General features: G+C 46.7%; 1 protein-coding gene and 1 long non-coding RNA gene across 3 annotated transcripts; one reads left to right on the top strand and one right to left on the bottom strand.

The window, feature by feature from the left end:
- Positions 1-6,891: 6,891 nt before the first annotated feature.
- On the bottom strand, positions 6,892-15,665 carry LOC308590761 (S-adenosylmethionine synthase). Of its 2 annotated transcripts, none has more exons than XM_081200972.1 (9): positions 15,398-15,665; positions 12,186-12,263; positions 11,954-12,076; positions 11,744-11,856; positions 11,489-11,632; positions 11,111-11,329; positions 10,509-10,691; positions 9,586-9,719; positions 6,892-8,375 (listed from the first exon to the last, which is right to left on the bottom strand). In XM_081200972.1, exons 1-9 carry the CDS (start codon positions 15,648-15,650, stop codon positions 8,273-8,275), a joined length of 1,350 nt encoding a protein of 449 aa, XP_081057098.1. In that variant the 5' UTR covers positions 15,651-15,665; the 3' UTR covers positions 6,892-8,272. The 2 variants fall into 2 exon arrangements, with proteins under 2 accessions (XP_081057098.1, XP_081057097.1); XM_081200971.1 differs by lacking the exon at positions 15,398-15,665 and adding an exon at positions 14,767-14,956.
- A 1,122-nt stretch (positions 15,666-16,787) lies between these two features.
- Positions 16,788-24,018, top strand: LOC308590812. Its single transcript, XR_014009913.1, has 3 exons — positions 16,788-17,989; positions 18,966-19,146; positions 21,920-24,018. It is a non-coding gene; the product is annotated as an uncharacterized lncRNA (long non-coding RNA).
- Positions 24,019-24,614: the final 596 nt, after the last annotated feature.

Genomic DNA, 24,614 nt, shown 5'->3' with positions numbered 1-24,614 from the left:
CAACCCTTCCCCTCTGGGAGGGAGGTGGGACTGATTTGGATGGTTCGCCCCTGCCACTTAATGGATCCAAATGGTTTCCAGAGAGTGGTAGGAGACGTTTTATCCCTTTTAGCTGATTCCCTGGTGGCCCGCTGGAATGTGGAGTTAACCAGGGCTATCGACTGTCTTTGTCCATGTCCATGGAGTTTTCTTGGCAGGGATACTGGAGTGGCTTGCCGGTTCCTACTCCAGGTGGATCACGTTTGGTCAAAACTCTCCACTATGACCTGTTCATCTTGGGTGCCCTGCTCGGCATAGTTCATAGCTTCTCTGAGTTCTTCAAGCCCCTTCGCCACGGCAAGGCAGTGATCCATGAAAGAATTGATGCTTTTGAATTATGGTGCTGGAGGAGACTCTTGAGAGTCCCATGGACTGCAAGAAGATCAAACCTCTCCATTCTGAAGGAAATCAGCCCTGAGCGCTCACTGGAAGGACAGATCGTGAAGCTGAGGCTCCAATACTTTGGCCACCTCATGAGAAGAGAAGACTCCCTGGAAAAGACCCTGATGTTGGGAAAGATGGAGGGCACAAGGAGAAGGGGACGACAGAGAATGAGATGGTTGGATGGTGTTCTTGAAGCTACCAGCATGAGTTTGATCAAACTGCGGGAGGCAGTGGAGGACAGAAGTGCCTGGCGTGCTCTGGTCCATGGGGTCACGAAGAGTCGGACACGACTAAACAACAACAATCGACTGTCTGGCTCCAAAGCGCCCTTTCTGATTGCATGGCGCCTAGACAGCCCCGTGGTTTTCCCCAGAGCAGAGGGCAATGAAACAATCGCTGAGATGGCTAAAGTGCCAGTGGTGGAAAACTCATTCTGAATCGGACCGGACACGTCAAGCATACCAAGTGGCGATAGCAACGGCGAAGAGGACCTTCTTCACCGCCTCTGTGGCATCTGCAGAAAACAGCAGAAGGAGACTCTTTTAGGTGGTTTGCAATCTAACGGAACCACCTTCATCATTGGGGCCTGGTAAGGCCCCCAGGATCTCCTGCAATGATTTTGCAAAGTTTTTTGCAGATAAAGTCGCTCAGATTTGGAAAGAGGTAGACTCCACTGTGGAAGCAGGGCCGGGGCAGGAGAGTGCTAGAGTCCTGTCTAGTCAAGTTGAATGGGATCAGTTCCAGTCTGTTACCTCCGCGGATGTGGACAGGCTGCTTGGAGGAGTGAAACAGACCACCTGTCTCCTGGATCCTTGCCCATCCTGGCTCATAAATGCAAGCCGGGAAGGGCTGGGCAATGGGCTCTGCGGGGTGGTGAATGCTTCCCTCTGTCAGGGAGCCTTCCTAGACCCGCTGAAAGAGGCAGTTATTAAACAGCTTCTTAAAACAACATATTTGGACATGGCCAATATGGCCAACTATCGCCCAGTCTCAGATCTTCCATTCTTGGAATGGAAGCACGCCTTAGATCCCTTCCAATCGGGATTCAGACCTCATCACGGGAATGAAACTGCCTTGGTCGCGCTGGTCGGTGATCTCCAGCAGGTTAGGGACAACTAGAGGGGCTGGGAGCTAGTGGCACTGTTATACAGTGGTTCTGCTCCTTCCTCCTGGGCCGTGTTCAGAAAGTGGTGTTGGGGGATGAGTGTTCAGACCCCTGGGCTCTCACTTGTAGGGTGCCTCAGGGTTCCATCCTCTTCCCCATGCTTTTTAACATCTATATGGAGCCGCTGGGAGAGATCATCAGTGGGTTTGGGCTGGGTGTTCATTAGTATGCGGATGATACCCAGCTCTACCTCTCTTTAAATCAGAACCAGTAAAGGCGGGGAATGTCCTGTGTGAGTGCCTAGAGATGGTTGGAAGTTGGATGGCAGCTAACAGATTGAGGTAGAATCCTGACAAGACAGAAATACTGTTTCTGGGATACAGGGGGCAGGCAGGTGTGGAGGACTCCCTGGTGCTGAATGGGGTAACTGTGCCCCTGAAGGATCAAGTGCACGGCCTGGGAGTCATTTTAGACTCCCAGCTGTCCATGGAGGCACAGATCAATTCTGTGCCCAGGGCAGCTGTCTACCAGCTTCACCCCCATCATTCAGCCTGGACACTGAGGCCCAGCTCCAAGGGCCTTCTGGTGGTTCCCTCACTGCAAGAAGTGAGGTTGCAGGGAACAAGGCAGAGGGCCTTCTCGATAGTGGCACCCGCCTTGTGGAATGCCCTCCCATCAGATGTCAAGGAAATAAACAACTATCTGACTTTTAGAAGACATCTGATGGCTGACGTATAAGGGTAAAAGTATTTTTTAAATTGTTGTTGGCATATTAATAGGGCATTGGTGATAATTTATTCTGCTGTATTAGTTCTGTGACACTTCCCCGATACTACATTATTGCTGTCTGGACAAGCTGTAGTGCAAAATACATGGGGGGGGACCCAGAACATTTGTGATATTGCGGAATTTTTGTGGAATTTCAGTGGAAGTTTTCACCCACTTCTCTGACCCCACTGCGGGGCTGCCCACCAGATCTCAGGTTTCGGAAATCATTGTCAGTCTCTCCGCTCCGCTTCTCCTGTTGTGTCCCTAGTCAGGCTCAAATCTTTTTGTACTCTTATTCCTTTAAGCACCAGAGGGCAGTGCAGGGTCCAGCAATATGCATTGCCTCTTTTGACATGACCCAGTGCTCACCTGTGAACTACTTTCAGTGGGCAGAACAAGATTAGTGTTTTACAAGAGCACTCAGGCAGGAATACCTTGGGGAAAGGGGACAAAATACTTAGGGTGACACGCTATGCCTGCCTGTTCCATTCAGTGCCTCTGCCAAAGGAGTGTAGTCTTAGCAGGTTCGCTTTTTGATTTTGCTGCTCCTTTTAGCAACCAGTTTCATTGCTTGAATTTTTGTTAAATGGCAGGAAATAAATCCACAAGTAAATAATAAAGACTGCAAACCTATGTAGACTTAACTAAAAAAATAACCTCCACTAAATGCAATAAGGTGTTCTTGCTAAATGTGGTTCAGATCAAGCTGCAAAAAACAATCCGCTGGCAACTTTCCCGAAGGAAGCTGAAGGGCTGCGCTGGGAAACCTTTGTTGGATCACAACTCCTAGCAATCCTTCCTGCTGGCCGCTGGGGGCTGATGGGAGCTAGACTCCAACATGTGAGAAATGTGGGAACTAAAGTAGCATATCAAAGTGGCCGGGTTGTTGTCTTGTTTTTTTACCTGGAAAGTGCTAGGCCTCGTTTTTTCATCTACACCAGTTCCTAGTTTCCAGGGTCAAATCAAGATGCTGGTGTTAGCCCTGAATGACCTGGGACTCCCGTCCACTTGTTTCCACATCTGAAACACTACACAACACCATGAAGAATGGTGGGCAGCCACAAGGAGCAGGTTTATTGCTTGAGTGGCAAGTGTGACTTGCCAATGGAGATCCTTTAGGCAACAAATTCGCTGAGCTGAATCTTTCTTCTGGTTTTTTAAAAATGCTGTTCCCAGAAGCTCTTTATACACAGGCAAGCAAGTGTAAATCGCTTAAAATCAGTGGAAGAGGCCTTGTCCAGTGATCTACCTTTTGTGAATGAGAGCAACTGAGCTGATCAAGTCTGCCTCTTCAGATGTATGGAATTCCCTATTTGGAGAGATTTGCCGAGCAACAGTGGTCTCCAAAATATCACATGTAGAACTTATCTGCTGCTTTTGTGTGTTCAAAGTGTTTCATATCGATTAGCTTATAATCCTTATAAGCAACCCTGTAAGGTAGGCCAGTCACATTACCTCTATGTAGCAGATGAGAGGCTAAGGCTAAAGGGTCTTTCCTACGACCAAGTGATTTCAGAGCAGAGAGGACTTAACACTCTGACACAGCTACAGGTCAAGACAGTCAGATTTTTAATGCATTTCCCAGCTACTGGTAAGAGTCATTCAGTTTTTAACACGCAGGTGCCTGTACTGTTGTTTTCACCAAGTGTATCCCATGCAACCCGGTCCTATCACAACTGCTCTCTTCCAGCGTGGTCATGGCAGTGCTTTTTCATAGCAAGTTGGATTAAAAAGGGAGGCTCTAGACAGCACTTAAAATAGCTCTATATTATCAAGCAAGTCTCCACAGCCAAGATCCTCTTACGTTTGCTCACTGTGAAATCCTATTCAGCAAAGTCTCCAATGTTGAGTTTCCTATTTTATTGCTCCCTGATGAGAATAGCTGCAATAACAGCAATAAATTGCTGCTTAATTTTGTTGCTTGGGGCAAGGTGTAATCTTACAGATTCCCTTTCATTATTATTTTTTTCTTGCAGAATAAGAGCCATTTTGCTATAAAAGGGGAAAAGGGGGTGCTGAGGAAGGAAACCTGTTAAGGGGCAAATTATAACTAATCCCCTAGTCACTGGAACGGAAAATATTAAAATGACTTGCAAGGAGGAATCTGTCAGTAAGACACTAGTCCTCAAACTGAGAAGTTTGCGTTTCTGCATTCAACAGCCTAGAACTGCAACTGCATTTTGTTTCACTAAAATGCTGCAAATGAGGTCTGAAAAACAACAGAATAAATTTAATGCAATGAATACTTTAATGCACTGAAGTGTGTGAATGAATAATGGACGTTCTATTTTAAAGGCTAACTACAAAATTAGTTTACAATGAAGCTTATTCTCAGAACTGCAGCTTCAGGCTACAATCCACCAGAAGGAAGGAGAGTACTCAGCCCAGGTCTGTATCGAGCCCATGATACAGAACTGTATTTAGATTATTCATTAATTCACATTCCAGTAGCTTAGAACCAGGAGAGATCAATTTACAGGCCAGGCAAAGCGGAAATACTTCAATGGTCTTTCTTTAAACAGTATTTCTGCATGTTCCTGCACTTACACTAAAATCTCATCACAGCCACAAAGCTGCTGTTGAGACTGGCAGCTGCCACCAAGGCCTAGAAAGGATCTCATGGGCCTGCCTGACACACTTTAGAACCAGAGCTGTGGGGAAAGCAGCTTAAAGGCTTTAGCTGAGGAAGCAGTTTACACAGGCAGTAGGTCAGGGACTGGGCACAGCAGACAATGTGTGACAGGCTCCCACAACAATGAGCCTTTTTAAAACAGCACATTGGTTGCCTATTTGCTTCTAAGCCCAATTCAAGAGGCTCATATCCATATAGTTGAGGTAGCAGAGTCATGGCTTGCAGCCAATAGCCTTATTCTTCACGATGCCTGCCTGGAACTAGGGATTACCCCCCCCTTGATGTCACACTGGCCTTTTTGCAAATATTAGAAGCCCTGTTCAGATACCATGTCTCTTTCCCTACAATCCCTCACAGATGTTAGTAACAGCAGCATTCTAGCAAGTTTGATTATCCAGAGCAGCACAGGGAATGGCAGACTGGGGGGAAAGCTTCTCCGAAATGACAGAAATCCCTCCCCACAAAGGTGCATCTAATGATTATTGTATAGCATCTGACATATGCTGAAAATGCACTTCTTCAGGACCTTCAACACCAGATACATATTTCAGGACCTATGCTACGGTTCTGATGGCAAATAGTTTTGAACAGTGGGCCTTGAGCCACATTACTGTCATAGATGCTTCCTGGTGACTTTGCCGACTCTGCTTTGTCCAAAATTAGCCTTTTACCAGCTCCCATCATCCCCAACAGACATATGGTGCTTGTCCTGAAGCTTCCTAATGGAATGTTTTATACTCCACTTGTGCCTGGAGGGGACCCCTAGATCTAAGACAACAGGAAGGTGGGGCTGAATGATGCCTTACAGCAACAAAGGAGACACAGCAGGCAGCTGTTTCTGCTCAGATCTGAACCTGCCTGCAGAGGTAGAAGCCCATTAACTGCTAACAAAAGAAATGAATTTGGGCCAAATAGAGCAGGACGGCAACAGCCAGATGTGCTCTCCAGTCAGTTACAGAATCAGTGGGCTTGGGCAATGAGCTAAATGTTCAACCCAAATGCACCACAGAATGTTCACCCTTATTGCACCAGGTTCGCAGGAGGGAACAAGCTGTACAATGCAATAAAATTTGAATCCGAGAAAGTTTCTGGCTATCTGGAGAGTAGCATCAGTGAGCTCAATAAAGTAGCAGCTAGACAGCACACCCCACCATATGCAGGATGGTGCCATATTCAGCAAGTCAACCTGCTCTAAAAATATGAATGGAATAGAAACATTTCAAACACTCAGAATAGGCCAGCGAAGTGGGTGGTATCTGGGAAGTTGATCAGTACCCGCAACATCAAGTGGTCTGTTCATACACCCTTTTTTCTTCTCACCTTCATTACTTTCTCTGTAATTGGTACCTCGGGTTACATACGCTTCAGGTTACAGACTCCGTTAACCCAGAAATAGTACCTTGACTTAAGAACTTTGCTTCAGGATGAGAACAGAAATTGAATGGTGGCAGCGTGGCAGTGGTGCTTCAGGTTAAGAACGGACCTCCGGAACGAATCAAGCACGTAACCAGAGGTACCACTGTAGTTTGCTGCCACAATGGCGGTGGTGCTACTGGCAGCATATGAAGCTTAGCTCCTTCCCCTTACAGCTCCAGGTGATCTATGTCCATAGTTTTTATGTTTGTTGCTTGCACAGCTGTTTTAAGCTGCCACCTGCATAACCAATTTTGCACAAGTTGACAACAGCACAGTGTGCATTCTGCAGGTGTGGATTCAGTCAAGTATTAAAATAATCCTAACACAGGTAGCGAAGCAAATGCATTGGCATCAAGCTCCAACTCAGGCATGAATTCATAAAGAATGGTGCGCTTTCAAGAAACTTCCAAAATGCAGGTAACTTCTGCATCCTGCTCAACCTTTGTTTCCCCTCTTCTGTATACAATACAAGTTATAGCAAGAGCCTCTTATTCCCGATTTAGTACACCTCCAACCTTGACATTCAAACCAGAGACACACAACACAGTAAGATAGAACCTAGCACTTTATTAAGAACTTTAAAATCAACTTGGAATTGAACCAGACATACGTAATAAACGCCCAGAAAAAAAATTGGAACGCAAAAGGCACTTCCTGCTTAGGACACTTGCCATGGAATGGGCAGGTAAACAAGCTGGTTTCTCTGTACAACACCAGCCAAGTCAGCCTCTCCCAAGGCCAGTTATCCTGAGCACTGCCCTCCCCTGTTTTACACAAGCCAGACCCCCTGCAGGTTGTGACCCAAGGCTTTTCTGTAGGACACCTTGGCCTATCAGGGAATGCTGGGTACTGTCAAGGAATTTATGGTGTCAAAATAAAGTTAAAAAGCTGCCATTTGAGACCAGGGCTTCTCTGTACTCACACCCTATCCCAAACACAATAAATAAGCAAGTATAAAAAAATTTCAAGTATGTAGGGTTTTCCCCCACGTCCTTTCCAAATGCACTTACACTCTGAAGGGAACTGGCTTCTCTGTAGCTACGCCAGTACTTCAGAATGCAGTTTGGACCTGGCTTTGAAAATAAACCCTGGGAGTTTTGTGCAACATGAAATTCTTGGCTCTTCTAAAGAAAAAAATTCCAGGTGCCAAAAGTATGCAGCCTACAGACCTCAGGTACAACCCTGTGACTTCTCTGCAGTACATCACAAGGCTGGCCAAGGGCCCGCTTAATAAAAGATGGCGAGGTTTGGCTAGTGCTAAAACTGTGCATAGGATTTTTTTTTTAAAAAAAACCTTTATTACGTACATCCCCCAAGAAGATAAGAGCAGAAAATGATTAAGGTATGGTGCTGACTGATTTTAAGAGAATAATACCAGGAGTTGTGGGACCAAAATTGCCTCAATTAAAAAACTACACAAGACTAGAGTTCCAAAATGGAACTTGCGGAGCATGCAGGGCCATCTGCTAAGGCGGCGATGACTCACTCACAAGAGATCCGGGGGGGGGGGGGGTCCAATCATTGCACCATCTTGCTCTAGATATCTGGACAGAGACTATGTGAAACCACGCAGTGCACATTAGGAGGGAGGCATCTTGCTCATTGTTGAAAGGAAATTCTCATTAGCATTTGGGCAATATAAAGGATTAGACTGAAGCACTGTTTTGACTACAGCCTGTTCTTCTGCTATACATATAGCGCCTACGCTCAACTGGCTCTACACATACGTCAAGCACACCAGGAAGAGGAGAAAGCACAGTGCAATTGCGGTCCCCGGAGGACTAATATTCATGGCAATGGACAGAATGTGCCAAATTAAGAGCAGAGGACAGGACCAGTTTAGGGAATGGTGCTCTTTCCCACAGAAAAGCCTGGAGGTTTCTCTGTAATGTACACCAACAGGTCTGGGGAAAGAAGCCCAACATAATTCAGTATTTAAGCTTTTTGGGCACTTCCCATGGGAAGTTGTCCCTACCAAAGTGGCCATAGGCTGCAGTCTTCTGATAAATAGGCCTCTTCAGATCCAGATCCCTGGAATATACAAGTCCGTAACTCAATACAAGGCATTTATCAAGCAAAGCAAAAACCAGCTACACTGAAGGGGCCACTTGATGTTCAATGCTGTAGTCCCAAGTCATGGACCAACGGCTACTTTGTGCACAGGAAGTAGATGGGACCCATTTGCTCCCAATTCTGGGTGCCAATGCAAATACATCCCAAGGAAACTAAGCCCCTGGGCTCAACTGACATTGCAGAATACTTACCCTCCATTATGAGTGGCTACATCCAACTGTAGATCACCACAAGTTTCTCCACTGGGAATGGTACTCCCTATCTGAATAATCAGCTCATATTACAACCAAACCTGCCTACTTCCAGCTTGGAGCTTTTAGAAGCAGTTAGTCAGTGTAGGCAGCAGCACCACTCAGAACACCCATGTTTGCAGAGCTAAGCACCCACAACTTCACACTTTGATTCCAGGACAGTACAACATAGCTGGCCTTGGGTGTCAGTGGATGGGCCAAAATACCCAGATGATCTCTGGAAAATGAGCTTTAATACTCAAAAGCACATGACTGAAGTGCCCAAGAGGAGTCTGTAACAACTCACAGAAATCCTCATATCCCTGCACTATCCATACTTTCCAAATCAATGCAAGAGCCACAAGGGCTGCGCCAATTTGCAAGGGTGTATTTAATATTACTGTATCTATACACCACTTGCTGCATTAAAAGAGAATAGCTTTTCAATCTTGGGTATGTATGCCAATGGTGCAACTCCAAACTGGCTGGGGATCATGGCCGGACAGCAACAAGCTACTTTGTTATCAGCCACCTTTGCCCCAAAATGTGCTATTCTAAGATATTTCTCATTTTCTGTGCCTTCCCCTGGCATGTGACATCATAAACTCTAATTTGCCTTACTATACAGTGACAAAGAGGCACAGGCTAGCACACCATTCTGCTTTAACTACTACATATTAAAGAGCAAGCACTACTTTGTTTTATCTCTAGAAAAATGAACCACCCCAAAGCTCCTCTACAGCAGTGCTGGGGCACTGTCTCCACCACTCCCCAGGAGACTAGGTGTTTTGACAAGTGTCTATGGTAGGAGATTGTGCAACATCATGTACATTTAGGGCAGACTGCCAAATGGTAATGCCTTGTTTATGCCTAGTCCCATCCTTATTACCTCTTTTTTATCTGTCTGAATATTATGTGCATGCACCACCATGTTTTACCTGACAATAACCCCTGGGCGGAGGTCAAAGTTCTTCTTCACAATGTCTAGCAGCTCATGCTCAGTCTTTTGGGAGGTGCCGTAATGAAAAATGGAGACTGACAGTGGGTGGGCCACTCCAATGGCATAGGAGACCTAAGAGCAAAGTTAATATAAACCAAAGGCATTAAAATGTGTGGTTTCAGCTACTTTGTAGGGTATCCCATTTTTCTTCTCCCTCTTCACACACCATTATTCCAATATTTTCCTCTCAACTTTCCTTTCAACCCACACTCCCTGGCCAGTTGTTTTTACTACTAATCCTTAAGCTGTACCTCCATAATGAATTCTGAATGCTTATTTCATCCAACTTACCTTTCCTACTGTGTTTATTTCAGAACCCAAGCTTTGAAAAGACACGTAACAGCACAGCCACACATCAAGTTGGCAAATACTGCATGGCACCCAAGTAACTCTTGCCAGAGCAGGAGTTGGAAATGTGGCATCATCCAAATGCTGCTGGGATGCCCATGAGCCCCAGCAACCATGGCCAATGGTCAAGGACGATGGGAACTGTAGTCTAAGAAACCTGGTAAGGATTGCAATGGCCACTGCAAGGCAGCATTTGAGATTTACTGTGGCATTGATTACAGGTGCAAGAATCATGGAGGTGCTGGGTGTATTAATACAAGGACCGCATTTTTCAGAAGCAGCTGTTATACAGCTGAGCATTACCAGAACCTGATTTACATCTCTGCTGCATTGCAGCTGCCTAAAAATCATGAAAGTGCCAACTGTACACACTTCCCAGCTTCTAATAAATTGTGCAACTACACCATCAAAGTCTAACATCTTAAACCCCAAATACTCATTTGAAGAAAACACTAATGTTGCAAATCTTGGGAAAATGCATCTTGTTGCCCAGAAACAACAGACTGAACATACCTGAACCAGCACTCTCCGACAGAGACCAGACTTCACAAGGGATTTTGCAACCCAGCGAGCAGCGTAAGATGCTGAACGGTCAACTTTTGTGTAGTCTTTACCAGAGAAAGCACCACCTCCATGAGCTCCCCAGCCACCATACGTATCAACAATGATCTTCCGGCCAGTCAAGCCAGCATCTCCCTGAAATTGGCAATTTTTTTCATTATTTATTTGCCAACCTTCTTGCAGAGTCAATCTCATCTGACTGGACACAACACCACCTGTCTATGAGAGTGGAATGAGGAACCCGTAGCTCTCCATATTGTGAACTCGCACCAGCCCCCAGCCAACGTGGCCCATGATCAGGGGAGGAAGTTTTAGTCCAATAACATGTGGCAGTTCAGAGGCTCTCCACCCCTGGTCTATAGCAAGGCAAAGCTACCAGAAGGAGAACTGTGCTGTGTGACACTAGAACTCTAGATGGCATATGGAGCAAAGGCATTTGATTTGTCATAAAAGCATGATGCTTCTGAACTGTAACAATGTAGCTGAGATCTTCCAATAAGGTACCATCAATTGTACAGATTAGGCAAGGGACAAGAATCCAACCTTCATCATACCTGGGGGCCACCAATTACAAAACGGCCACTAGGCTGCAGGTGGTAGACAGTATCATCATCCAGGTATTTTGCAGGTACAACAGTTCTGACCACTTTCTCTTTCAGGGCATCCCTCATCTCATCCAGCCCAATTTTATCATCATGTTGAACAGAAATAACAATTGTATGGACTCTAATAGGGATGACTGCACCTCGGTCTTGTCTGTACTGCACAGTCACCTAAAAGGGAATCAAGGAAAACATATTTTTTGCATTATTTCATGTCCAAGTTCTTCATACACTTTGATTGTAGTTTAAAAGGCCTTAATAGAAGATTGAATATGGTTTCCATTTTCAAGACCTTTCAATGTTAAGACAACGCAAGTTAAAGACATTTACCTGAGTTTTAGAATCTGGTCGTAGCCAGGGCAAGGTATGGTTACGACGAAGCTCTGCCAGTTTGGCGTTCAGCTGGTGTGCAAGGAGAAGAGTCAGGGGCATGCACTCTTCCGTCTCATCCGTAGCATAGCCAAACATCAAGCCCTATTTTTGTAACCAAACCAAGATATGAAATTTCAGCTTCCTGAGGTGAAGTTTTAAGAATGTTCACCACAAACAAATTTTGAGTAATCCGCAGCCTCTTATAACACTGACCTGATCCCCAGCACCAATGTCTTCTTCCTTTCTGTCAAGATGAACTCCCTGAGCAATATCAGGGGACTGCTGCTCCAGGGCAACCAATACATTGCATGTCTTGTAGTCAAAACCTAGGACGCATACATAATGCTTGTAAGTCCCAATCTTATTAACGGTCAACATTTCTATTCAAAATTAAAACGGCCAGAAGCAATCCAATCTGCTTACCTTTCGAGGAATCATCATAGCCAATGTGCTTTATTGTTTCACGAACAATTTTCTGATAGTCAACCGCAGCTCTAGACGTGATCTCCCCAGCCAGAAGGATCATTCCTGTCTTTGCAGCAGTTTCTGCAAAATAATACAGAACCAGAACTGTCAACTCAAAGTACAGAGGAGTTGCAGTTGACCACACTCCCAATAGATTCCATTTCTTCCCTTAATGGTCAAGGGAACTTACCACACGCTACTTTGGCATCCGGATCTTGTTTTAGGTGTGCATCAAGGACAGCATCACTAATCTGGTCACAGATCTTATCTAAAATCAGAAACAGCTTCCATTACTTTTCAGACCTCAAGGTTGCCACTATTTCACATGTTAAAAAGTATTCAGCCAACACCCACGCAGGTTTGAGCCTTTTACCACTTCTTTCCTGGTATCACCAACCAATTAAAGAACAGCTGTTTGTGTCAATATGGAACTCCCTTTCCCAGGAAAGCTCGATCTGCTTGTTTTCTGGTAACAGACATGGATAGAGGACTTTATAGGAGGCCTTGGTTTAGGAACAGCCACTGGTTCCTGCTGACCTGTTGCAACTGCTAGTTTTGACATTAATGACTTATACCAACAATTCAACAAAAAGACCCAGCATTCACAATTAATGGTTCAGCAGAAACCCTGGGAAGTAATTAGGCACCAATGAATGAAGTGGGGAAAATTATAATTAAGCAAAACTTGCCAATGCTTGATAGCACAAGTTCAAGCTTTCCCCATTCCCTCTAGGCACACAAACAAAATTACCCTCAGAATTGCACAGGTGTCCCGCAGTTCTCAAGCTAGTTTTGGTTGACTAAACCTTGCAGCTCTCTGTATTTCCTACCCACTGGTTTCCACATGGAAACTGCACTGTTTGAGATGAAATAATGTTGCCTTTTATTCTGTTGCCCTTATATTTGCCCTTTACAAATAATGCCTCACACCCAACCATGCATCTTGGCATTAAGATTCAATCGCTCCAATACTGCATTGATGACTCTGAGTTTCTATAAGCAGAATGAAAGGACCTGGTTACAAAACACCCACTCAATTCTGTAGAACTTTACATAATCTAATCCTACAGTTGTACCTTAGATCCCAAATGCCTTGGTACTCAGATGTTTTGCTTCTGAATGCAGCAAACCCGGAAGTGAGTGTTCCAGTTTGTGAACATTCTTTGGAACTCGAACATCAAAGTCAGCCAATCAGAAGCTGCACTTTGGTTTCCAAACGTTTTGGAAGTCAAACAAACTTCCGGAACGGATTCTATTTAACTTCCAAGATACGACTGTACTTACCATTTTGAAATTGGAACTGCTTTCAACCAGCAAAGTCAACCCACACTGCAATGAAATTTATTATAGAGCACTCAAGTCTGGAATGCCAAAATGCTTTACAACCCCTTATGTGTCAACACAGCCTGACACATAGTCCTTAACAGCCATTCTTCAGATGTGATCTACCATTTCATTCAATGGTCAAGATTTAGCCATCTCTGTTACCTCTGAGGCCCCAACGTGCCACAGATAAGGCTCCCCACCACCAACACTTCAGCTAGTGGTCTAGACATATGAAGTCTTTATTTAAGAGAAATATTTAACAGAAATTCTAAGGCATACTTCAAAAGCCATCAATTTGTTTAATGTGTATAACCGGTTACTGCCAGAAGCATTGTCTGCACACAAGGCTGCAGGCTATAAATGCAGACTAGTGTCATCCTATATCCTATATCTAATCCAGAGAGAACAAGTAAGGATAAATTCCCACCAGCACAGGATTCCTAAATATGGCTAAGTCTGAGACAGAAGATACACAGCTGCACACACCACTAGTACTAAATGAACATTTTACAGTATTATAAAATAGACCTCCAGCTTGGAGTTCCACCTAAGCCAGAAACGAAGAAATCGTGCCAAAGGTGGATGTTGTGCTTAAAGTGTTTATTCTATCAAGAGGTACTAAGTCGTCAATACAAATGCCTAATCTACATAAAGTTCAGTTGCATGACATACTCATTTGACTAGTTTCACAGTATAAAGAACTTGAACATAGTCAGAAAGCCCAAATCAGAATATTTTACAGAAATTTAAGCACATAAAAATAGTGGGCAATTTTTAAACAAGAAACTAAAATAGCTCTCTAGGGGACTGAGTTACAGAGGGAACAAAGGTCTAGCAAGTATAAAGAACAGGCACTTAGAATTGTGGATTTCAAAGTCAGAAGAACAGATGTCATTCACTGTGTCTTGGAAAACAGAATAAAAGCACCAGCAATGCTTTTCTGCCCTGTTCTCTGCATACTACTCAGGCAAAAAGAAGCCGGATATCCAGCAGTCGTCCCCCCAACTGAAAACCCTACAAGGTGCTATTCTTCAATGGAGCCACATGGGTTCAACCACCACATGGCAGAAACAGAGGTGCAACACCCCCCCCCCTTTCCTGCAGCAAAGGAAATGGCCAAAGCTGAATTCCCCTGCATCAAAGAGCCCTTGTTCCCATGCAGCCTCCGGGCAAAGGCTATCTTTAGAAGAGTACAAAAAAGCACATATGCCCAGCCATCAAGATCGGGGAAAGCCTTCTCCAACTCCCTCCCTCTATCCATGCTGCAGGCTCTGCCCAGACATCATGGCGGAGAAGGACAATGAAAGCGCAAGTCTCCTCCTCCTCCAGCGTCGTTGGGCATCCAGACCCTTTTGAGCCGACAACGAATTCTTCCGCTCTGTGTAGTTTTGAATTGCTTTTTGACTCTGTGTATGGTAGACAGATACGTGATTGTGCATACTTACATGAAAGCCCACCTGCTTCTGTATGTAAAAGGCAGGCGCCTGGTCCTTGTCTCCCCCACCCCCGCTGCAGTTTTGGGCTTCCGGCTTCTTTCTTGCATTTCCCCACACACGAAATCCCTTTTCTCAGGGGCTGCTCCCTTCCTACCATCCATCGTCCCTCCCAAGATCGCGCCATGCGGCTACCACGTGGTCGTCTGCAATGCGGGGCGCGTCCCCGACACCGGGCGGGAGCGCGCGCTCCGAGCCCGCGCTCACCGTCTCCCTCCCATGCCGCCATCGCGCACTTTCCCTTTGTTACCCTGCCCCCCCCCCCCGGAATCCAGGGGGGCAGCGGGGAACTCCCGCTCCTGTCCGGGGCGGTCGAGCGCAGCCTGGAAGAGACGCCCGAGACCCCAGCCCCCCCCCGGGGCGCCCTCGTGGCGCTGCCCCCGCCCTCAGCCGCCGAAACGGGCCTCCGAGAGCCGGACGCGAGCCAGCCAGGCAGCCGGAGGGCGCGCGCCCCAGCACGGCAGCCAATCAGCGAGAGAGCCGTCGGCCGGCCGCGCGCGCGCCCCCTCCCCTCCCCCGGCCCCTCCGCCGGTTTTTTCGCCCCCCGCGGGCGCGCGCCTCCTTCTGCCGCGAGGGCGCTCACCTGGGTGCCCCTCCCCCACCGACTCTGAGGTGAAGAGGAAGGTGCCCTCATCGATCCTGCTGTCGCGGAAACCGTTCATCATGGCGCCGGAGGAGAGTCGCTGAGGAGAACGAGGCGGAAGCGTGGTCGGAGCGCGCCGCGGAAGAGCCCACAAAGCAAGCAAGCGAGCGAGCGAGCGATCGCCGGAGAAGCGCAAGTGAAGAAGCCCTGGCCCCTCGCCGGAATGGAGGAGCCGGCCCTCCGGCGCGGGCATTTATAGCGCCTGGCCCCGCCTCCTCCCGGCGAAGCCCCGCCTCCTGCTCCTCTGCCCAGGGGAGGGGGCGCCGCCCAATGGCTCCGCCTCCTTCAGGCGAAGCCCCTCTGCCCCGAATCTCCTCAGGGCGGCGCCGGCCGGCCGGCCTGCTTGGCATTTCCCCGGCGCGGGCTCCGAGGACGAGGCGAGGCGCCGGCCGGGCGGCCATGTTGGCCGCGCGGGCCCCTTTTCGAGGGGCTGAGCTCCCGCCACCCGGGCGCCGCGCTGGCCGAGCGCATTGTCCCGAGGGCGAGCCGAGACGCGGCTCGTCGCTCCCAGTGTCGCTCGCCTCAGGTGGCCACTTCCTCGCCCGCCCGCCCGCCCGCAAAGCTGAGGGCGCTCCCTTCCCTCCGAGCGCGCCCCCAGGACAAACACGTTTTCAAATAAATTGGATCCAGACGTATAGAGCGCTTTCGTGTTTTGAGACGTAGGCTGAAAGGATGCCGTGGGGCTCCAGAGTAAACGGGCAGGGGATCGAAGGCCTCCTTTCTCCGTAAAACTGATGCCCGAAGCAGTGAGATACCTTACAGTCCTTGGAGGGCGAGATTTTAGAGCCGAAGTCCTTCCAATACAGCATACCCTCCAACATTTCTCTGCTGAAAATAGGGACGTCCCATTCCATAAGGATAATATTACTATTTATACTCCACACATCTTACTGGATTGCCACCCACTCTGGGCAGCTTCCAACATACATAAAAACAATAAAGCACTAGACATTTTTTAAAAAAAAACCCTTCCCTTTACAGGGTTGCCTTCAGATGACTCGGGGGTCAGATAACTCCATCCCCTCCCAACATTTCTCCAATGAAAATATGGACATTGCACAAAATTCTGAGGAGGCACAGGAGCCAACTCCTGGAGCCGAGGGGTCTTTGGCCTGCCTAATAAAATATATGAGGGGGTGGCCCTGCCAAGTTGATGGACATTGCCATTCAAATGCTTGATTATGTGCTGTGGGGTTTTTATTCAAGTGGGCACCCCTGTGAGGAGGGGCAACCCCCCTTCGCTGAGGGGGGATTCTTTCACCAAGGGCCACGTCAACGGGCGTGCTCCTCCTGCACGGGCAGGCGGCACAGCATGGTACCACGTGGCTGTGGCAGCATCAGCGGCTTGCCCGCCCTGGGCACTGGCAACATATGCTATGCTGCTGTATTGACCCTTTCACACCCAGAACCCATAGAAAACATTTATTGTACTCCTGAGTTAGCCAAACCTAGCAGATGCACAAGTCACTAGATCATGTTAATGCAACAAGTAACCAAAGAAGAAGAAAAACCCACCCAAATCATCTTCTGATGCCAATTCTGAACCACAGATGATATTCCAGAAAAGAATGGCCTGGCACACCAAATTCTGAGCAAACCAACAAAATTGAAAAGTCATTTCATGAATATCAGCTTCTAAGCTAACAAAACCAAATTTACGCATCACACAGCATTAGATGGGATTGATTCAGCTATTAGCCTTCACCCCACCCCACCCCCGCAATGCAGTAGATGTTAGTTATGCAGGAAACCTTTTCAATCTCACCTTTAGATTTTTCATGTGTTGCAAATTGCTGCATATGCAATCCATAAGGTCATTTATCACACCCCAGGCTCCTTTTCATTCCCAGACAATAGCTACAGTAGCCTCAGCCCTATCCACTTGAAGAGGCAGCTTAAAAGAGAAAAATATCTTATAAACTGTGATTATGATTATTAATTGAATTTCTATACCGCCCTCTACCCACAGGTCTCAGGGTGCTTCACAGAAAATAGCTTCCATACGATGTAACATGAGAAGCTGATTTGGGGACAATGGATCCTTTAATTCTTATATGCATTTTTAAATGGACTCTTGGGCTTGGAGGCACATTGGATTTGTTTAAAGTTTAAACTATTTGTATCCCTCTCCACAAGGGATGCGGGTGGCGCTGTGGGTTAAGCGACAGAGCCTAGGACTTGCTGATCAGAAGGTCGGCAGTTCGAATCCCTGTGATGGGGTGAGCTCCCGTTGCTCAGTCCCTGCTCCTGCCAACCTAGCAGTTTGAAAGCACGTCAAAGTGCAAGTAGATAAATAGGTACCGCTCCGACGGGAAGGTAAATGGCGTTTCTGTGCGCTGCTCTGGTTCGCCAGAAGCGGCTTAGTCCTCCTGGCCACATGACCCGGAAGCTGTACGCCGGCTCCCTCAGCCAGTAAAGCGAGATGAGCGCCGCAACCCCAGAGTCGGCCACAACTGGACCTAATGGCCAGGGGTCCTTTATCCCTCTCCACAAAGCAGATGCTTCTCTCAGCAACAGTAATAAGAGAATGAGGTTAGCATTGGGCACTAAAAATTCACCACAAAACAGTGGGATTTGGGGGATTTAGATGTTGCTGCTCAAGCAAAGCAACCGGGGAATTTTGAGGGAAACAGAAGAGTTTTGTATTAGGAGAAGTTCCAGCGATAACTTTTTGAGCTTCTTTCATGGCTTTGTTTAAAAGCAAATGTTTTCCAGATGGGCTAGAAATGCAATTTTAGAGATAAAAGCTTCCAGAATTCTGTAATGGATCTTTCCAGCTGCTTGAGCTGACGGAAGAAGCTGGCTCTCTACCCACCATGAGGGAGGGTGAAACCTACCATTAGGCAGAGTGAGGAGGGGGCAGCAGTGGGAGCCATTCTGCAGGTAGAGCGGTGAATGAGTGGCAGCAAGCAAGGTGTAGCAAGCAAGTGCAGTGGAGGACGCTGCCCCATGGTCGGTTTAGAGGTGAGGTGCAGGAGGAATGCCAGTTCAGATTCTATTCACTGAATCATCGAATTGTAGAGTTGGGTGGAACTCCACCTAGTCCAACCCCTTACAATCCAGGAATCCTGCCCACAACATCCCCTGGGTGGGCTCGGACCACCCACCTTCTGGTTAACCTGGGGTTAACCACTCCAGGCAGCAAAATATATTGGACAAGGGCCTTGCTGGCGTCATGTGAAACCAGGGCTGCCTTTATTTGTCTGACAAATGTTGCCCCACAACCATCTCAACAACATTACACCCATCTTCATCAAACCTGAAGGCTTTTAGTACAGTTGAATAGGAGTGCTTCTGTCTATGTTAGCAAGTGAATGAAAAACATAAATTCAGTGGTTCCAATATAGTAGTGGTGATTTATATTATTGTTCTCCTGAGTAAGTGTGTTTGGGTAGCATTGCATTGGAATTCAGTAAACCAATACCTGTGACAGCTAGTTTTGCCTCCACCTTCTGACACCATTGTTTTATGGGGCTGAGAGCTCATTCAACCTCCTCTGATTCTGCAGGCAAAGAAGCTGCCACAGCAGAATCGGTGACCTCATCCATGGTGGATCCCTCTGGGTCTTCTGCTGCAGGTGAGGCAGCCATTGCTTTTCCATAGATGCTGGAGGTATCTGAGGTAGTCTGAAGCAAAGATACCCAAAAGCTGCTGAAAATGTCAAATATATCTGTTCATTTATGCCAAAGGTGAGCAACTTTCTCCCCCTTATGACTACGTTTTCTTATCACTACACTGTAGTATCACCTTACCCCATGTATGCCCACCAAATCTGCACAGCTGTAAAAAGCTGATCTCTTAGTGTTGCAGTTGCAGCAGCACCTACTTTAGAAGTCCCTGCCTACTGGATCAGGCAGGTGACTTTGCTTCACTCTTTCCAACTCCTGCTTAAAACATTTTTATTTGGCAAGCCTACTCAGACATTTCTGGCTCGCCAGTTGCAGCTTCGTCACACTGGCCCCGTGACCCGGAAGTGTCTTCGGACGGCGCCGGCTCCCGGCCTCGTGAGCGAGATGAGCAGCCCTAGAGTCGGTCACGACTGGCCCGTACGGGCAGGGGTACCTTTACCTTACTCAGACATGCAGAATGTGGACATGTGTTTTAATCTCTTTTTAGCTTACCTTTGATTTGAAGTATCTTTTGAATATTTTCAAATACCTGTCTTTTATTGATCGCTTTAATGTCTAATGAGGGTTTTGCTTGTTTGTTTTTGTAAACCAACTAGAGGTTTCATTAAAATCAAGTGGTAATTAAATTTAGCTAAATAAATATGTATATTCCTTAGAGACAATTTGTCAGGGGCCGCATGCCAGGTGGCAGCAAGGGCAGAGCAAAACATTTATTTCTCTCTCTTTCTGCCACCCCCTTCTCCCCCACCCCTGCTTCCTCTCCCTTCCTCCCCACCCAGAAGGCTGCTAGGAAAGGGACAAATAGCTCTTGCAACAGGTCTTGTTGAGGTCAAAGGAAGTATTATATTAGGCCAAGGGAGGCAAATGAGCCTAAGAGACACAGGTTGCCCATCTCTGATTTATTCTAAGAACTTGTGTTGCACTTCCCATTTCCATTAGATGACAGAGCTGACAATAGACACTGGATTTATTAAGTGCTCTTCAATAAGCTACAGCAGCTAAAACCTTTCCCATGGTGCAATATATCTTTCTCAAAAGTGCTATTAGTGTGCAAGCCTTTGGGGCAGAGAGATGTTTTAAAATGAAATAAGATGAGGTCAGAGGAAGTGCTGGGGACAAGACTCTATGACAGAAACAGGTGCAGCCAAATGAACTAGTTTTACACACAAGGATGAACTGTATGCTAGTGAACTACAGTGGTACCTCGGGTTACAGATGCTTCAGGTTACAGGCTCCGCTAACCCAGAAATAGTACCTCAGGTTAAGAACTTTGCTTCAGGATGAGAACAGAAATCGGGCAGCGGCAGCGCAGCAGCAGCAGGAGGCTCCATTAGCTAAAGTGGTGCTTCAGGTTAAGAACAATTTCAGGTTAAGAACGGACCTCCAGAACGAATTAAGTTCTTAACCCGAGGTACCGCTGTACAGCAGTTGAGTAGAAAGCAGCATTGCAGGGTGGGGTGGGGACTCAGTGCTTACCCCACCCCCCCAATAATCTGCTTGGTCATTCTGGTGCATCTAAAGCAGAGGTCAGCAACCTTAATTGGAAGATGGGCCAGTCGATGCTCTGTCCGTCGGAGGATGGGTTGGAGCGTGTGCACACATGTGCTCTTCCGGGTTAGAGGAGCACCTGTGTGCGTGTGCACACGCTATTTCCGGTGCTTCTCCGAACCAGAAGTGCACTGGAAATAATGTGTGCGCATGCGCACGGGCGCTTCTCCGTCCTGCACACATGCACACATGCTATTTCTGGCACACTTCAGGGTCAGAGGAGCACCTGTGTGCATGCGCACAGGCACCATCAACCTGGAAGTCGATCTCTGCACCACACCACTCCAGTAAGAGCAAACGGGGGGGGGGGCGGCAGCAGGGGTCACCATGGGCTGGTTAGACAAGGCTCATGGGCCACTACCGGCCCATGGGCCTTAGGTTGCCGACCCCTGGTCTAGCAGATTCAGAACAAAATGTTTCCACAGCAATTGTTTTAAACTACTTTCTTCTGACCTCAGGCGCTTAAAAAATATGTCAAAAATTTTCTACAATTTCTACTTTTAGTTAAGTATTTTTATTTATTTACTTGATTTAGTGGGGGCAGCTACCCTCCCCCCACTACGCCCATGATACAGTGGCCTAGTTTGCTGAAGGTACTAAATTGTTCAGGATTGTTAAAAGAAAAAGTGCTTGCAGATAGCTCCCATTTGTCCCATAATTCCTAGGCGTGGGTTGGTCTTTCGTCCTGCTGCTTTCTCTGGGAAAATCCACCATTTACTGCTGAATCAGAACAAATGTCATTTGGATTTTTGCAGATTGATGTTTGTTCTGATTCAGCAGTGAGTAGGTTTCCCTGGGGAAAGCAGTGGGACTAAACAAAAACCTCTCCAACCCATGCCTAGAAATCATGGGACAAATGGAATAAATTGTGGGACATGGAAAGTGTGGAGGAGCCCTGAGTGAATGGGAGATAAGATGGCAAATTCAGCTGAACGTGTGAAACAAGTGCAAAGTATTGCCTGCTGAGAGGGCGGGAGTCTTCATTTTACATATGTGCTCATGGGATCTGAACTGGTGGTGTCTGGCAACTGTGCAAAATCAAATCCCATGCTAGGGATCCTTATAGGAAAGAACTTAAAATAAAATTGCCAATATCATCATTTGGTTATGCAAATTTCTGGTGCAACATTTGGAATCCTGCCTACAGTTCAGGACACCTCACCTCAAAAAGGATATTGTAGAGTTGAAAAGGGATCGGGAAAGAGCAGCTAAAAGCTGTGCTATTTTTCTAGAAAAAGATGTGTCAGAACTCACCATGAACGTCTCCCTTCTTCTCTTATCATAGCAATGGCACCCACCTGAGAGTTGCTGGAAATGAATTCTAGTTCTAAAAAAAAGCCCTGGCTAAAAGTATCAAGGTGGTGGAATGACTCACTTATAAGGGAAGATTGTAGCATTGGGGGCGTTTGTGTTTGGAGAAGAGGCAAGTATGAGGATACATAAAAGAGGGGTATAGAATGATGTATGGCAAGGAGAAAGTGGACAGGGAGAATATTTCCTTTCTCAGAATACTAGAATTTGAGGAAGATGACTGCTGGAAGATTCAGGTCAAACAAAAGAAATAACTTCACAGTGCATAGCTAAGCTATGGCACTCACTTCCACAGGCCACCAACTTGGATGGCTTTAGAAGAGACACGTTCATGGAGGTCAAGGTTATCCGTGGCTACCAGCTGCAATAGTTATGCTTTGACTCCACGGTCTGAAGCTTCTGAATGGCAGCTGCTAGAAACCTCCGGCAGCAAGCGGGCTCTTGGTCTCAGGTCCTGCCGGCAGCCTTCCCATCTGGCTGGCCACTGTGAGAACAGGATGCTGGACCAAAGGGATCGTTCCCCTGACACAGCAGGCTCTTCCTATGTCCCTGTCCTGTTGTGACTTAGGAAATAGTGCATCTTGATGTGTGTGTGTCCCCCTGCAACAAAATGTGATGCAAACTGAGAAAAAGAACAACCTACCTGCATTTTAAGCTAACGATGCACACACAGACAGCCAGGACTTCAAGAGGTACAGCTTGTCATACAAGAAAGCTGTGCCAACTGAACCTTGCTCTCCTACACTACCATTTCAAACAATAAGAAGAGTCCTGCCTTTCTCATTTGCAGCCAGTTACCCTAGCTAAGCAGCCCTGCTTTCTTGTCTGCTGTGATAGTGCCAGGCACTTGGTTGGAGCACAGATCCAATGTCCTTTTCCTTAGATAGACTCTTCAAGTGACAGAAACATCACTCCTTCATTAAACTTGCCTCTGGCAAGCACAACCCAAGGCGTGGGTTGGCTCCCTCTTTTAAATTAATGAAGACCCACTTATGACAGAGTCAGCCTGGCAGGTGACAGGAAAGGCCAACCGACCAGAGAAAGGACTGCCCATATGTTTGTTGATGAGATGTGGTGTGTGGCCTCAGGGGCATGTCAGGCTGCCCCATATGATGCAACAGAGCCTTTGCCTTGCCACACTTATTCTCTAGCTGTGAGGCAGGTCTGCCTTGGACAAGGAGCATTTGGAAGGGAGGGGTCTGGTTCCTGAAGAGGGATAGGATCCTGAGGGAGGGGCTCCTCCTTCCCTATCAGCCCAAAGTGGACAGACTTGGACAGTGGATTGAAGTGGGATTTATGATCCCACCATCCCAACATGATGTGTGAAGAAGTGAGCTTAAGAAAAGCACATCCCTCCAAAGAATCCTGGGAACTTTAGTTTATGAAGGGTGCTGGGGATTCTAGCTCTGTGAGCAATAAACTGCAGTTCTCCAATTCTTGGCAAGGACAGTGCTTTAAATGTGTTGTGCGCATGCAGCCTTTGGTTGCTTCCATAGTCCTTTTATCCAGCACTTATCCTGATTTGTTTGCACAAAGTTTCCAGGAGGTTACACAATGTGAACTATTTATTGAGCATCCATTTTGATTTGTTTTCAGGGAGGTTATACAATTGTTATCCCATACTTTCCAGTGCAGTTCTCCATGACTTGTTATTGCAAAAAGTTCCAATAATCGGTGGGTGGGATCAGGTGTGTTGTGCAATGATGCCCGATCAACTGCAATTATGCAACCTGAATTTGCTGATGTGATTGAATCCCACCTGAAAATGGCAGCAATGTAGAAATTCAACAGCCAGTTGAGAGCCTGTTGAACATAGTAGAATCAATACATAACACTGTGGTCTCCAGTTGACCTGTTTCTTGCCTTTTCTTCTGATTTGCTTGCACAAAGCTTCCATGGAAGTTAAATTATATTTGGTGTTTATTCAGAATTTATTCTGATTTGTTTACAGGGAGGTTATATGACAATGAATATTAATCTTGCATTCATCCATCTTACAAAAGCAATTCATCCTTTTTGCTTGTGGGGTGTTTCTATGTCTTCCTGATAACATTTTGTTAATCCCACACATTTAAATGCGTGTTCCTGTCACTTTCCTATAGCCAAAAAAGTCTGATTAATTTTTTAAAAGTGGATTTGCTGTGCTAGGGTGACCAAGCACCTTAATCAATTTCTATTGCACAAACCTAAATTTTTCAGTAAGCACTTGAATTGCTCCTGTAAGATACTGGCAGTTTGGAAGCACCCTAGAATCATAGAATCATCTAATTGCAGAGTTGGAAGGGACCATAAGTGTCATCTAGTCCCACCCCCTGCAATGCAGGGATCTCAGCTAAAGCATCCATGACAGATGGCCATCCAACCTCTGCTTGAAAACCTCCAAGGAAGGAGAGTCCACAGCCTTCTGAGGGACTCTGGTCAACTGCTGAACTTCCTCAAAAGGCTTCATTTCCAGACCCTTGACCAGCTTGGTTGTCCTGCTCTGCACACATTCCAGCTTGTCAACTTCCTTCTTAATTGTGGTGCCCAGAATTGGACGCAGTTTAACAGGTGTGGTCTGACGAAGGCAGAATAGAGTGGGACTATTACTTCCCTTGATCTGGACACTATGCTTCTGTTGATGCAGCCTAGAATAGCATTAGCTTTTTTTGCTGCTGCATCACACGGTT

Source organism: Podarcis bocagei, assembly GCF_964188305.1.
Source record: "Podarcis bocagei genome assembly, chromosome: 7".
Lineage (NCBI taxonomy): Eukaryota > Metazoa > Chordata > Lepidosauria > Squamata > Lacertidae > Podarcis > Podarcis bocagei.
This window is presented reverse-complemented; position numbering and strand designations above follow the sequence as displayed.

What these genes read in the sequence shown, in the direction of transcription:
- LOC308590761 (XM_081200972.1), bottom strand. Translation starts at nt 15,650, where the DNA reads ATGCCCGCGCCGGAGGGCCGGCTCCTCCATTCCGGCGAGGGGCCAGGG. An exon ending in GGTGGGGGAGGGGCACCCAG is followed by an intron (nt 12,264 to 15,397) that starts GTGAGCGCCCTC and finishes TTCTGATTTTAG; the next exon opens with ATAAGATCTGTGACCAGATT. An exon ending in CGCCCAGGGGTTATTGTCAG is followed by an intron (nt 8,376 to 9,585) that starts GTAAAACATGGT and finishes TGTATATTCCAG; the next exon opens with GGATCTGGATCTGAAGAGGC.